Here is a 12,204-nt window from a genome sequence, read left to right as displayed (position 1 = left end):
CGGAGGGTAGGTGCATATCATTGTAAATTTCTGGTCAATGAAAAGAAAGTTGGTCGATCAAAGAAAGAATATTCTTATTCGAAAAGAGATACACCGCCCTTTCACATGGTAAAAAAAATGTAATTTGAATGATGATTCCAGAGAAAAATAAGGCTAATGACAAATGTTTAGCATGTGTGACTCCAAACTAGAACATGTTAGAATCACAAACGCAATCATTACAATGATGATTAAGATTCACATCTGAAAAGGCCCATAAATGCATTGGAAAGGACTTGACTTTTCTTTATAAACAAGCCTTACTTATATATATATATATATATATATATATATATGGTTGGTACACTCTTAATGGTGGTGATTTTTTTACCTGATTTCTAAGAAAGCAAGAATGCTTGTAAGGAAGCAACCATTAGATTAACTGCTTAAGGTCCTCTCTGAAGGACCTGGTAATGATTTAAATGCCTTACCAAAAGGGCACTAGCGAACCAACTGGAAATCGTACCCGGGTCACTGGAATACTAAATCCCTGCTATACCAACAGAGCTATCGTGCCTCCTCGAGGAGGTTATATAATAAGTTATATAAATTTTAATACATAGTATCGATATATTGAAGATTAAGTATAGTGACGAAACAAAGGTCATATCAATTAATCAAATTTAAAAAAATAATGCAGGTAAATGCATATAGAATGCCATTACACTCCCTATGTCTGAATATTACAAAAGAATCTGCCCAGCTAAGCTCAATCTGAGCAAGAATTTGGAATAAATGAAAATGGAACCTAAAATGAGAAAACTAACTCTTAAGTCTATTGCCAATATCAATGGAAAAACACATTTGTTTGTTTTTTTGTTTGCTTACTGGTAGCTTTTTAACACGGTAGCTAGCATTGAGCAAAGCAGCAACATAGAGCAACTACAAGCACTTATCAAGTTTCTGCTTTTCCTGTTTGCCATGTTGAGAGCAGAAAGTTAACATTAAATGCCATCTCTAGTCACGTACAGGTTTTACATTCACCCTCACATCTTGACAGAGCTTATCCTACGTCCTATGCCAATGCTGCCCCAACGGCAGTTCCACTGTATACTTATATAAAGGAATGAACAGGAGCACCTTTGAGTGATATTATTAGGCAGTGGCAGATCCAACCTGGGCCCTGTTGTACAAATAGTTATGATTGATCCGATCAATCGTAACTCTATGGAAATCCATCAGTGTCATAATTTTTTCTACAAAAAATTTGCACAATGCCCTTCTTATGCAAAGAGAAGTGCAGTGAATTTTCAAGAAAACAATGAATGCATGAATATAAATCACAGCTAGAAAATATTTTGAACAAACATGCATGATCAGACATAATACTTCAGTCAGGTCTACCAACAAACAATATGGACTACGGAATGGTATGTCTCTTACAGTTGGATCTGCCCCTGACATTAGAAGGGCATTTTAAGAAGCATCCTGTCTGTGACTTTCACGGACAGTGTTGCTTTCAGCCAATCAGATGCAAGGATTTCAGTGGCTTGTAACAACTGTCCAAGGATGTAATCACTGACAAAACACCTCATGAAATGCTCTAGGGTATATTCTTAAGGAGCACGGCAAGGATCCAGCTTACCTTTGCCTCCTCCCTCTGCGGGGCCTTCTCCATGCTGTACGTGGAGACCATGGATCTCCTGTGAGAGCTGCCGACATGGTTGCCTCCTGTGCCCCCGCCATTGCCCCCTCCTCCGCCGCCCCGCTCCACCGCTCCCTTGGGGGAGTGGTCCGTTGCGTCCACGTAGCTGTGGACCATCTCCTCCTGCTCGCTGTCGTAGGTGTCCCATTCCTCGGAGCCCCAGGAGCAGTCGGAGCAGTTGTCCGATTCGTAGAAGTCCTCCAGGGGAATCTCCTCCTCTGGTGGACCGAGGATGTCCTCGTACAGAAGATCGTCATCGATGAAGAAGCCTACAGAGTGAGAGAGTTGGTCAAGAGTAACTTCAAATGGGTTTGATATGAAATGATAAAGATAAAGTGCTTTGATATGGATTTCACAAAATGTGCAATATAAGACTAACTTGTTATTATCATTACTATTGTTACTGATGTTCCAGGCACATTTATGCATAGCCCTTGGCACTAAACATTGGATGAAGCTTATGGTCCTTTCTGTAAGATACGCATCATTAGATGTATTCGTCAATGAATTAATAACAGAACTTACACCCCAAATATCATGATTTTGTCACAATCCTTCATAATTTTCTTTAATCTATGTTTATAATACTCAGAAAGGAATGTGGTAAATGTATATTGAAATGCTCTTTGAAGGTAGAAGTTCTCTTTCTCCCTCCCTCTCGTTCTCCATCTCCCATTTTTCCATCATCTCTTCTAAATACTTTGTATCTCTCTTTCTCCCTGCCTCTCTTTTTTCTCTCTCTCTCTCTAATCATCTTTCCCTTTCAGAGTCCCTCTATCTCTTGTGCTTTTATTACGTGACTGGAGGATGAAGTTCCTATAAGCTCGACGATTCATCACTTTCTGCGCAGTTTAAGTTTAATCAGCCCTCCAGGTGTTTGTATCTACGTGTCTCTTTGAGATCTGTGATTAAGCCCATGTCGTCTTCGCCGAGCTCTGCCCCACTTTCCCACCATCTTTCATTTCAAATCCTCTCATTCTTTATCTTCTTTTATTTGTTTTCTCATGTCGCTTTCCGGTAATCCTCACCACCGTTTCTCTTCAATCAAATATCCATGGGTATTATCAATGTCTTTAATGATGAATGGTTCTCTACTTCCATTTACCTCACCCCCTTACCATAACCACCCCAGCCATCCCCCCCCTTCTGGCTCTCATTCTATCTTACATTCTTCTTAACTACCCCCTCCCTCTCCAACTCTCATTAATCCTCTTTTATATAAAAGTTACATAGTGCTTCTGCAACTTTTTGTTCCTAAATTCTCACATCACCTAATAGTTTCACATTTCCAAGATGTATTTTATGTACTTCTTTTATATTTGTATTTGTTGTCACCCCCCCCCCTTGTTCTATCCTTCATTCTTCTTTCTATCTCTTCTCTTTATTTCTCTCTTTCTCTTTCTTCTTGCTCTCCCGTCTATCTACTTCTATCAATACCTTCTTCTTCCTCCTCTCTCACCATTTCTTGTTCTCCTTTTCTCTCTATTACCTCCCTTCTCCCTCTTGTTCCCTACACTGCATACACTCTGGTGTTGATTTAACACCAGCCAGGAATCTATATATGTCCACACCAGACAAGTAATGAAACAACACCAGTTTGGAATCAAACTGATGCTGTTTTAATACTAATTGGTGTTGTATAAACACCTATCTGGTGTTAGACCAAAACAAAACTGGTGTTGTTTAACACTTCTCTGGTGTGGACATATATAGATTCCGGGCTGGTGTTAAGTCAACATCACAGTTTTTGCAGTGTACCCCATCTTCCCCCTCTCTGTCTTCCTCTCCCTCTCTCTCTCTGCCTTTCTTCTCTGTCTCTCTCTGTGACTCTGATCTTACTCTGACCCACCAACCTACATACCTCCTTTGTGAATTTCCCTCCCTCTCTTCCTCCGTCCCTCCCTCTCTTCTCACCCTAAAAGCTCTGACTGCTTCAAGTTTAATCAGCACTTGCAGTGTTGATTTATGAACTTCCATTCCTCATCAATATTCCCGGATAAACAAACTATTCCCTCCTCATCCTCCCATACACAGACAACCTCCAAAGCAAAAAGATGGCATCCCTTGTACATACCAGTCCTCCAAGTTCTACCATCTTCATCGTCATGGCGATGGAGATGTAAAAAGGGCCTTAAGGGACCTGGCAGCGATAGGGGAACCCATCTACATTTCCCATGCGGTTGTCACGTCTTGTCCGATGTTTAATTGAATTTTCGTGGAAAAGTGAAACGGAGTTGCATCTCCACAGGAAGCTTTCGGCCAACATAATGACATAAAAACTAACCACTTTTTGTTAAATTTCAGCCTGCCATCTCTCTTTCGAAGAAAAAATACAGTTTGGAGAATCACAAATATTACCACATAATTGACTAGTTTGTCTTTTATTTGCAGAAATTCAATTTCTGTGAGGAAGACAAATTCTGTGGAAACATCTCGAAACCTTGATGATTGTCCATTGTTAGTTTTGATGTCGTAAGGCATCCACAATCAACTGTATTTTAATGAAGGGATTGCAACACAAGAAAATCATTTATTGTTTAATAATAGTCTCTTTTTCTTTTGCATTTTGGACATCATTCCCTAACAGTTTTCATCTAACCAAGTTTTGATCTATAATATTATCCCACTATAGCAAAACCATCAACTAAGAAAATAGCTAAAAAAATTGATCTTCTTAGTTCACAAAGTGACAACCTATCCAGCAAATTTGGTTGTTCTTGAAATTCAATGATTACTGTAAAATACTGCACCATTCTTTTGTCTTACATAACTCTTGGTGATGAGACACCTGTAAAAATGTGTATAGAATCAAATGTCGAGGGTAAAAAATAACATGCAATTTCATAATCAGTCCTCCTTCATGCAAATGAGCAATCATGCAGAGCAGAGAGCAAGCTACATTCTCTTTACAAAATGCATAATGGAAATTGGATATTTTGTAAGCTCATTGTAGCATTAGGGAGCTCTTTGCTTGGTTTGGAGAAAATGTGAGTCATTAATAACAAATACTCTTGGAGCCAACATGCAATCCATGGTGAAAAAGAAGGGTATACAGACTGGCCTTGTTAGCCACAAATCTGTCTGGCATGTTCCTAATGGTATAATGTATTCCATATTATGTGGTATATTGGATTATATGCATTAGATGTGATTTTCTGGACATAAACTATAATAATACATACATCCATTAATCTATAATTCAAGCGAGCACATATACTCTAAGGCCCATATTCTGAAGTCAGGTTTAACTTAGACCATTGTCTAACTCTGTGCTTAAATTATGAAGAGCCAAAAATTCAAAAATTCTATTTATATTGTATATTTCCTATGTTTACAGTTTTGTTTCCTTTTCCTTTCATCATGAAGAAAAATACTTCACAATACTTCAGTTATCATTCTCAGACAATTATGAACAATTTGGATGTGATATGAGTTAATAAATTGAATGTGAACTGTAAGGGATTTGTGCCCCAATTGGCTCTCCATAGCTAAACCACAACTTTAAACCAGCGCTTGATTTCAGAATAAAGGCCTAAGAATATACATGATGAATATTAAAGACAGGTCCCCTTTCACAGAATTTTGAATTTTGTATAGTGGTTCTAATTGTCAGACAGAGGTGTCATGCCTAAATTGTTAAAGCCAAAATGCTTATTACTATTACTATAAAGCCCAAAATATTTACTGATATTGAAGTTCCATGATTTTTTTTTTTTTGGGGGGGGAATTCCACTGGCAATCGTTATAAGCTATTGAAATCATGATATCTGATTGGCTGAGAGCATAAGTGTCAATAGAAAATTGTGGACAAGATGCTAAATGAAAAGAAACCACATTACACATTTTTTCACACCTCGTCATTTAGTATCCAGTCTTTTACGGTCCCATGATATATTGTTTTGTTCTAGCGTTTTTTTAATTGATGTGATTTTACTCTGATGAGTGCGTGTCAAAAAGCTTTAATATTTCTGTTTTTAATGCTATCATCCAATTTTGCTGTACCAAAACTGATTATTTTAATCAAAATTTGTGAAATATGAAGACACAGATTTCCAAAATGAAGGAAAGCATAATTTCAGCAAGAGGAGGAAGGAGGAATCATCTAATCAACACCATCACACCCCCACACAGAGACACCATGGGGGCGTGGTCTGTTATTCCATCAACATAAAAACACCTTGCAGCAGGCTCCCAGCCAAAAGCCAGGGAGTGGGGACAGTCTTCAAATGTATTCTGAATGTCAATTACTGCGTATCACGACGTTCTCCTGATGGCCCGGCACTTTCTGCCACCGTCGGGCCGAGGCGTCGCCTTTAGCACCTGCGACGTTACACCAGAATGCTACAAAGGGCGATATCGCACCTCGCTTGAACCCAGAAGTGTACTTTATCATCCATGATACCCTTTTTTCTCTGTCTTCCCCCTCTTTCATAATTTCATTTCTAACTCATGTGCTCTAATGCATCGAACCTCTCGCGCCTATCCGGCAATTAATCTGCAATTTCATTTGTGCGTCGACCTTTTCCCGGTATTCCCCCTCCCCCCTATGCCCTTTTGAGCAGGCTTGCTCCCGGGGCCAGTTGCACAAATAGTAGTGTTCAATCACAACATGAAAAAATCAATCAAAAGTGCCCAATATGTGTGTTTCATTGGTTGAAAATCAAGTTGCATTTGATTATTAGAGTTGCGTTTAATTGCAACTCTCTCTGCAACAGGCCACTGTACTCTTAAAACCTATTGGAAACCACTTCAAGAGTGTCTCCGCTAAATATCTTTAATTTTAGGGTATTTGGTAGAGGGGGGGGGTTGACAACCAAATCTTATTCCACAATTCCACTCATGAATCTACTTCGATATGAAATAAAACCCTTTCCATTTCCTCTTCCAGTAATTAAACGTAATTTCATCTTTTTACCAAATTAAGTCCTCTTATCAATTTACTTCCTTCATTTTCGCAGATGATTACGAATGCATTTTACTTCAAATCTATTTCCATTCATCTTTATCCTTTTCCTCCTTTTGGGAACATTAACAGCACAACCGGTGTGTTGGCTCAGTTGGTAGAGCGTCCGTCTCACAACCGGGAGGTCGGGGGTTCAAACCCCGGCCGCGTCGGACCAAAAGACGTTAAAAGATGGGAGTTGCTGCTACCCTGTTTGGCGTTAAACAATGAAAGGGATAGAGCTTCGTCGATCTGGCGCTGCACAGTGGCTGCCGGGCCCACGATCAATTGGGCAAAGCAAATTTTCGGAGTATATCATTTCATGTCTATTTCGAACAATAAATTATGGATTTAAATTTCAGTTAAAAGTGAAAAAGCTAACAGTAATACAGAACTGGCAATTTGAAAGTAAACCTTTCACATCCTCCAAACATCCATGATATCCTTGATTTTATTTTTAAAAATTAATATATTTGATTTTTCATATCATCATCTTGTTTAATGTCAATTAGTATTCAACTTTGTAGCCTCAACTTTTAAATGAGCCTTATCCCCCCCCCCCCCCCCCCGGTTTTGTTTTTGTAGCCTCTACGTATTGTAAGGATTGACCTCCAAAGGATATTTAGGCCCTTTTAAATCCCACCACTTTCTGTTGTTAATGTTTTTTATGTATTTATAATGTTGTTACCTTTCGTATTTTAATGTATTTAGTAGTTTGAATATATTTCTGTATTTATACTATTGTTCTTGTATTTGTTATCAGATTGTGAAAAATACATAACCTTGAGACATGAAACTGAACTCACTCTATACAGAAAGGTCATCATACTTCAATAAATAAGTCGTGTTGTCATCCATCACACATTGAGAATTAAATATTTAAACCCATGAATATGAAACTTGGTGTTCTAACCTTGCTCGCTCTCGTCAAACTGCAGATCCTCGTAAACACCGCCCTCTAGCATATTGACTTCAAGGGCATCAAAGCGGTGGGCTAGATGAAGAGGAGAAGCGGTGTATTCGTCAGAACGGGCAGTAGCTGGACGGAGAGAGTGAAATGAAATGAAAGGGGGAAATAATGACGGATGTAAAGATGGATCGGGCAAGTGGGTTAGTATATAACATGAACATGGAGAAATAAATAAAATAGGTAACACGAAATTGGAATAAATAATACATTGTTTTGTATGTAATGAAAACGCAGAAGAATAAACTAATTGTTTGAAAGGGATGAGTAATTGGGTTAGATGTTTAAACATAAAGAAATAGTGGTAAGATAATGCTACATTTGTTTAACTCAAAAGAATCCTTTAAAAAAGATTATTAAGTAGAAAGATCAGCCCGTCCTGTTTATTATTGTATCATTCTTTCAAAAATAGAAATTCTTTATGAATTCTTCAAATAATATGATGTACATTTTTTGAAGAATTTTTGAGATAAAAAAAATATTAATTCTTCAAGAATTCTTTGGAGAATGTACTGAATATTCTTCCAAAATTCTTGTGTATGTGTTTAATGATACTCCTTTTTATCTCAAAAAGAATTACAATATTATTATTAACTTTAGATTTCACATAAATTAAAACAGACTTGAACAATAGGTCCAAAAAAGATAGCATGGTTAACATGACTGCATGTGCAATATCATTAATGATTTGACAATAAAATATTAAAATATACATATTTTCTGTTGTAATATATAATAAGTGTATTACAATAAAGACATTAACAATGATAACATTAATGTGGAAAAAATAATCATTGTGAATGAGATATCAGTAAAAAAAACAGAAAAAATAAACCTGAATGAAAAACATGAAAGACATGTTTAATGGAAGTTATCTGAGGCAAAGATACAAAGAAACAAAGGTAATTTGAATGAATAAAAATACAATACAGATGAGAAAACAAAACATAGAACTAACACATGATGGAATTACTTAACTTATTGAAGTGAGCCCCCCCCCCAAAAAAAAAAAGACACATTTTGTTAACACAACTTCAATTTCATTGTAAGAGTTCACTCAAAATGATTCATTTTTAGTTCAAGTAATAATTTTTTTTTTTACTTTTCTTTATTCTTGTAGAAAGACAGTGTAAGCATTTGACATAAATATGAAAAACAAAGAAAACTTCACAAAAAGCAACACTCAAGACAGATGTGAACATTGGATTTAAGAAAACAAATCACAAGTATATTATGATCATAAAGCCAATGGATGAAATTTCATGAGGGTCGATGCCTCTATCCTGAATATTGGTTTTTAAAATGTCATAAATTTGAAAATTGGGGGAAAAAAGAAAAGCAACTTAATGGAAGAAAAATAGGTTTTGGGTGATTCGTGCCTCTAAAAGAAGGTATGGCCTTTATGAGGGGCAGTTCATTGTATGGAAATGGGGTTTATGTAACATGAGAATGGTCCAGGTATAGCTCTTTCTGTGATGGTCAGAGTATCTTATTACTCTCTTTTTCCAATTATCATCTTTCCTTCTCTCATTCCTTCTGTTTCTCTTTCCAATCATTCCTTTACTTCTCTCCTCTCTAACTTTTAGAAAATTCTGTTTCAGCTTCGCCTCTCTCTCTTTCATCAGCTCTCCCTTTTCTTTCTCTCCTCTTCTCCTTGTCTTCCCCTCTCATTTCATTACCTTCATTCCAAGTCCTTTCTCTCCCTCACATACCTCCTCTAGCTTTCATCCTTTTCTGATTTCTTTACTTTTTCTCCAACATGTGGAGAATAGGTTGTTGAAACTTGTCTCTTTATAGTTTGGAGTAGGGGCCCTTTTCTTTTTTTTTTTGCTTAAAGAGAAATTCCAGTAGTTGCAGTAAACACTGATTTCATGAGAAAGTCTGTAAAACAAGGCTTAATTGTCAGTATATCATCGAGGATCTAGATCTGGTACAGTTACATTAACTGAACTTTGTGAAATCTTGAAATATACGCTGAAAAATGTTCACACCGAAGATCCCCAACACAGATAAGCGCACGTGGGACAATGTATAATTATTGCTTAGAGCGTCGGGCCCGACGCTCTACCCGAATCCTGTGCTTATTTGCTGATTTCTCAGCAATTACACAATTTCTTCCAGAATCCTTTGGCACATGCGTTTTATTTAAACAAACAGACACTTTGGTGGTCATTTCATTGGATTCTGTACGAACTCATTTTGATATCGTTACCAAAACTAGCATTTACCTTTAAAGAGATCTGTACAGGAATAAGGAGACAATAAGGGGTTTCTAGAATTGCCATATTTTGATATAAAAAGATTTGAGATCTTAAGGCTTTAACAGCCCATCACTCTTTATCTCTCTCTCTCTCTCTCACTCACACACACACACACATACACACACATGCACACTCAAACACATTCTCCATTTTTACTGTATCCCCCACCCCATAGACACAAACCACATATTTTAACATCTCTCTCTCTCTTTCCCAATACCCCTTCAATGTAACCCAAATCCCAGAGGCATATAACATCTACTTTGCCTAAGTGTCCCTAGAGGGGAGAGTCCGTCTCATCTTTTAGATTAAAATGCCACACCGGCAACCATGCAGAAAGAGAAAAACTGTACACCTGACATCCGAGACCCACGCCTATCCCATCATCTCAACGCCCATTGCGCATCCCGCAACCTTTTTTTTTCCATCGGTATGAATCTCACATTCTATCATATAGGGTACGACAGTCCCGGCAAACGATCAAAATCGTTTAAACGGAGGTAAACTTGTTAACACAGTGATCAAGGCAAGTGCTGATTTAAGGTCATCTGGTAGTCTCAAGGGAGGTTGCTATGGCGATGGGATCGGATTTCGAATTCCATCGCTTTGGAGGGTTATTTTGGCAAACTCCGGTTGCAGGCAAACAGAAAAGGCCTGGAAAGATACGATCTGTTTTTGCCGTTTTTTCGCAGTTTCCACGAAGATGGGCTCAGATTAAGTAATGATTTCAAATCATATCCCGGTGCGATGGGTGGAATGTGGGTCGGATGGAGGAATATAAGAATGGCGGATGATCGAAGCAATACTTCTGTAGGCCTGGATGGTGCACTCTGAGATGGAGAATAATACATTCACATCTACTCTAGATTATGTGATGCTGGTGACAATGATGATGGTGATGATGATGATGATGATGATGATGGTGATGATGATGATGATGATGATGGTGATGATGATGATGATGATGGTGATGATGATGGTAATGACGGTAAGGATGATGGTGATGATGATCATGATAATGATATGATGATAATGACGATGGTGATAATGGTGACGACTATGATGCTGATGATGATGATAAATGGTGATGATAATGATGATGGTGATGATGATGGGGATGAGGATGATGATGATGATGGTGATGATGATGATGGTGATGATGGTGATGATGATGATGATCATGATCATGATAATGATATGATGATAACGACGATGGTGATAATGGTGACGACTATGATGCTGATGATGATAAATGGTGATGATGGTGATGATGATGGTAATGACGATGGTGACGATGACAAAGATGGTGTTGCTTTTGATAATGGCACTGGTGATTGTGATGAAAGTGCTGATGATCATGATGACACTGATGATGGTATTAACTGTAAGGACAATGGAGATTACACCAATGGTAATGATATCAATGGTAATTACGGTGTTTGTTGTCATCACGATGAATACATTGATGACAATAATAATGTAAACAATAACAATAATGGACTTTAGTAGTTGTGACTACTATAAAGAAAAAGAAAAATTACAATTGACATTGACTCCATACACAGTTGCACCCCCCTCCATTTCCACCAAACTCAAATCTACCTGAAATATGCATGTATATCTAACATATGAAATTAGCATTTTCTTAGAAGAGTGATAAGAAATCACAGCAGAACAAGTAAAATCAGAAGTCACTTTAAAATCTGATCCTCAATCAAGTAAAAAATAAAAATATGAAAGTGAAATAAAAATCAATCCACCCAAACCAGCTGCATCCGTAACATTAGCCTGTAAGTGTAACAGAAACTTACTTCTATGACATCACAAACTCATCTGTAAATTTATCTCTTGGATGCCGTAAAAAAAGTCAAGCGAATAATCCCCAGACCGAATCTTCCAATTATCCTCCGTGGAGATGAGAGACAATTTATGCCACGAAGAGGGGGACACGATATGCCATGTCACGTATTTCACGCAGCGCTAGCATCGTCCCAGATCGTCATTCACGACTTTGCCTTCATCCCCACATGACCTGATCTTTTTGGGGTGGATTCCCCAAAGTGAATTCTCTTTTTCTATACCCTCTTCATTGTTTCTCTTTCTCTAAATTTCTTTATCTTGTTCTCTCTTTCTCTCTTTCCAAAGACCTTTCTATTTTCCTCACCCTAGTTCCTGTCCCCTCTTCCCAGTCTTTCTTTCTCTCTCTCTCTTGCACGTACTCTTAACTGTTTTCCATTATGCTATAAATTCTGTTCCCTCCTCTCCCTTACCAGGGGAGGGGGTGTTTCACAAAGGTTTAAGTATGACTTGGTGTCGCACTTCAGTGCTGATGCATACATGATACAAAACA

The 12,204-nt window shown here is 37.8% G+C and overlaps 1 protein-coding gene across 1 annotated transcript in view; it reads right to left on the bottom strand.

Annotated features, from left to right (window-relative positions):
• Nucleotides 1–12,204, bottom strand: part of LOC121427695 (rho guanine nucleotide exchange factor 10-like) — a 145,385-nt gene that overhangs the window by 74,095 nt on the left and 59,086 nt on the right. Inside the window, exons 6-7 of the mRNA XM_041624218.1 lie at nt 7,540–7,665; nt 1,625–1,953 (exon numbers count right to left, since the gene is read on the bottom strand). Coding sequence (XP_041480152.1) covers nt 1,625–1,953; nt 7,540–7,665 — 455 coding nt within the window. The remainder of the gene's footprint in view (nt 1–1,624; nt 1,954–7,539; nt 7,666–12,204) is intronic.

The sequence above is a fragment of the Lytechinus variegatus genome, chromosome 14 (genome assembly GCF_018143015.1).
Source record: "Lytechinus variegatus isolate NC3 chromosome 14, Lvar_3.0, whole genome shotgun sequence".
In the NCBI taxonomy this organism is placed as follows: Eukaryota; Metazoa; Echinodermata; class Echinoidea; order Temnopleuroida; family Toxopneustidae; genus Lytechinus; species Lytechinus variegatus.
This window is presented reverse-complemented; position numbering and strand designations above follow the sequence as displayed.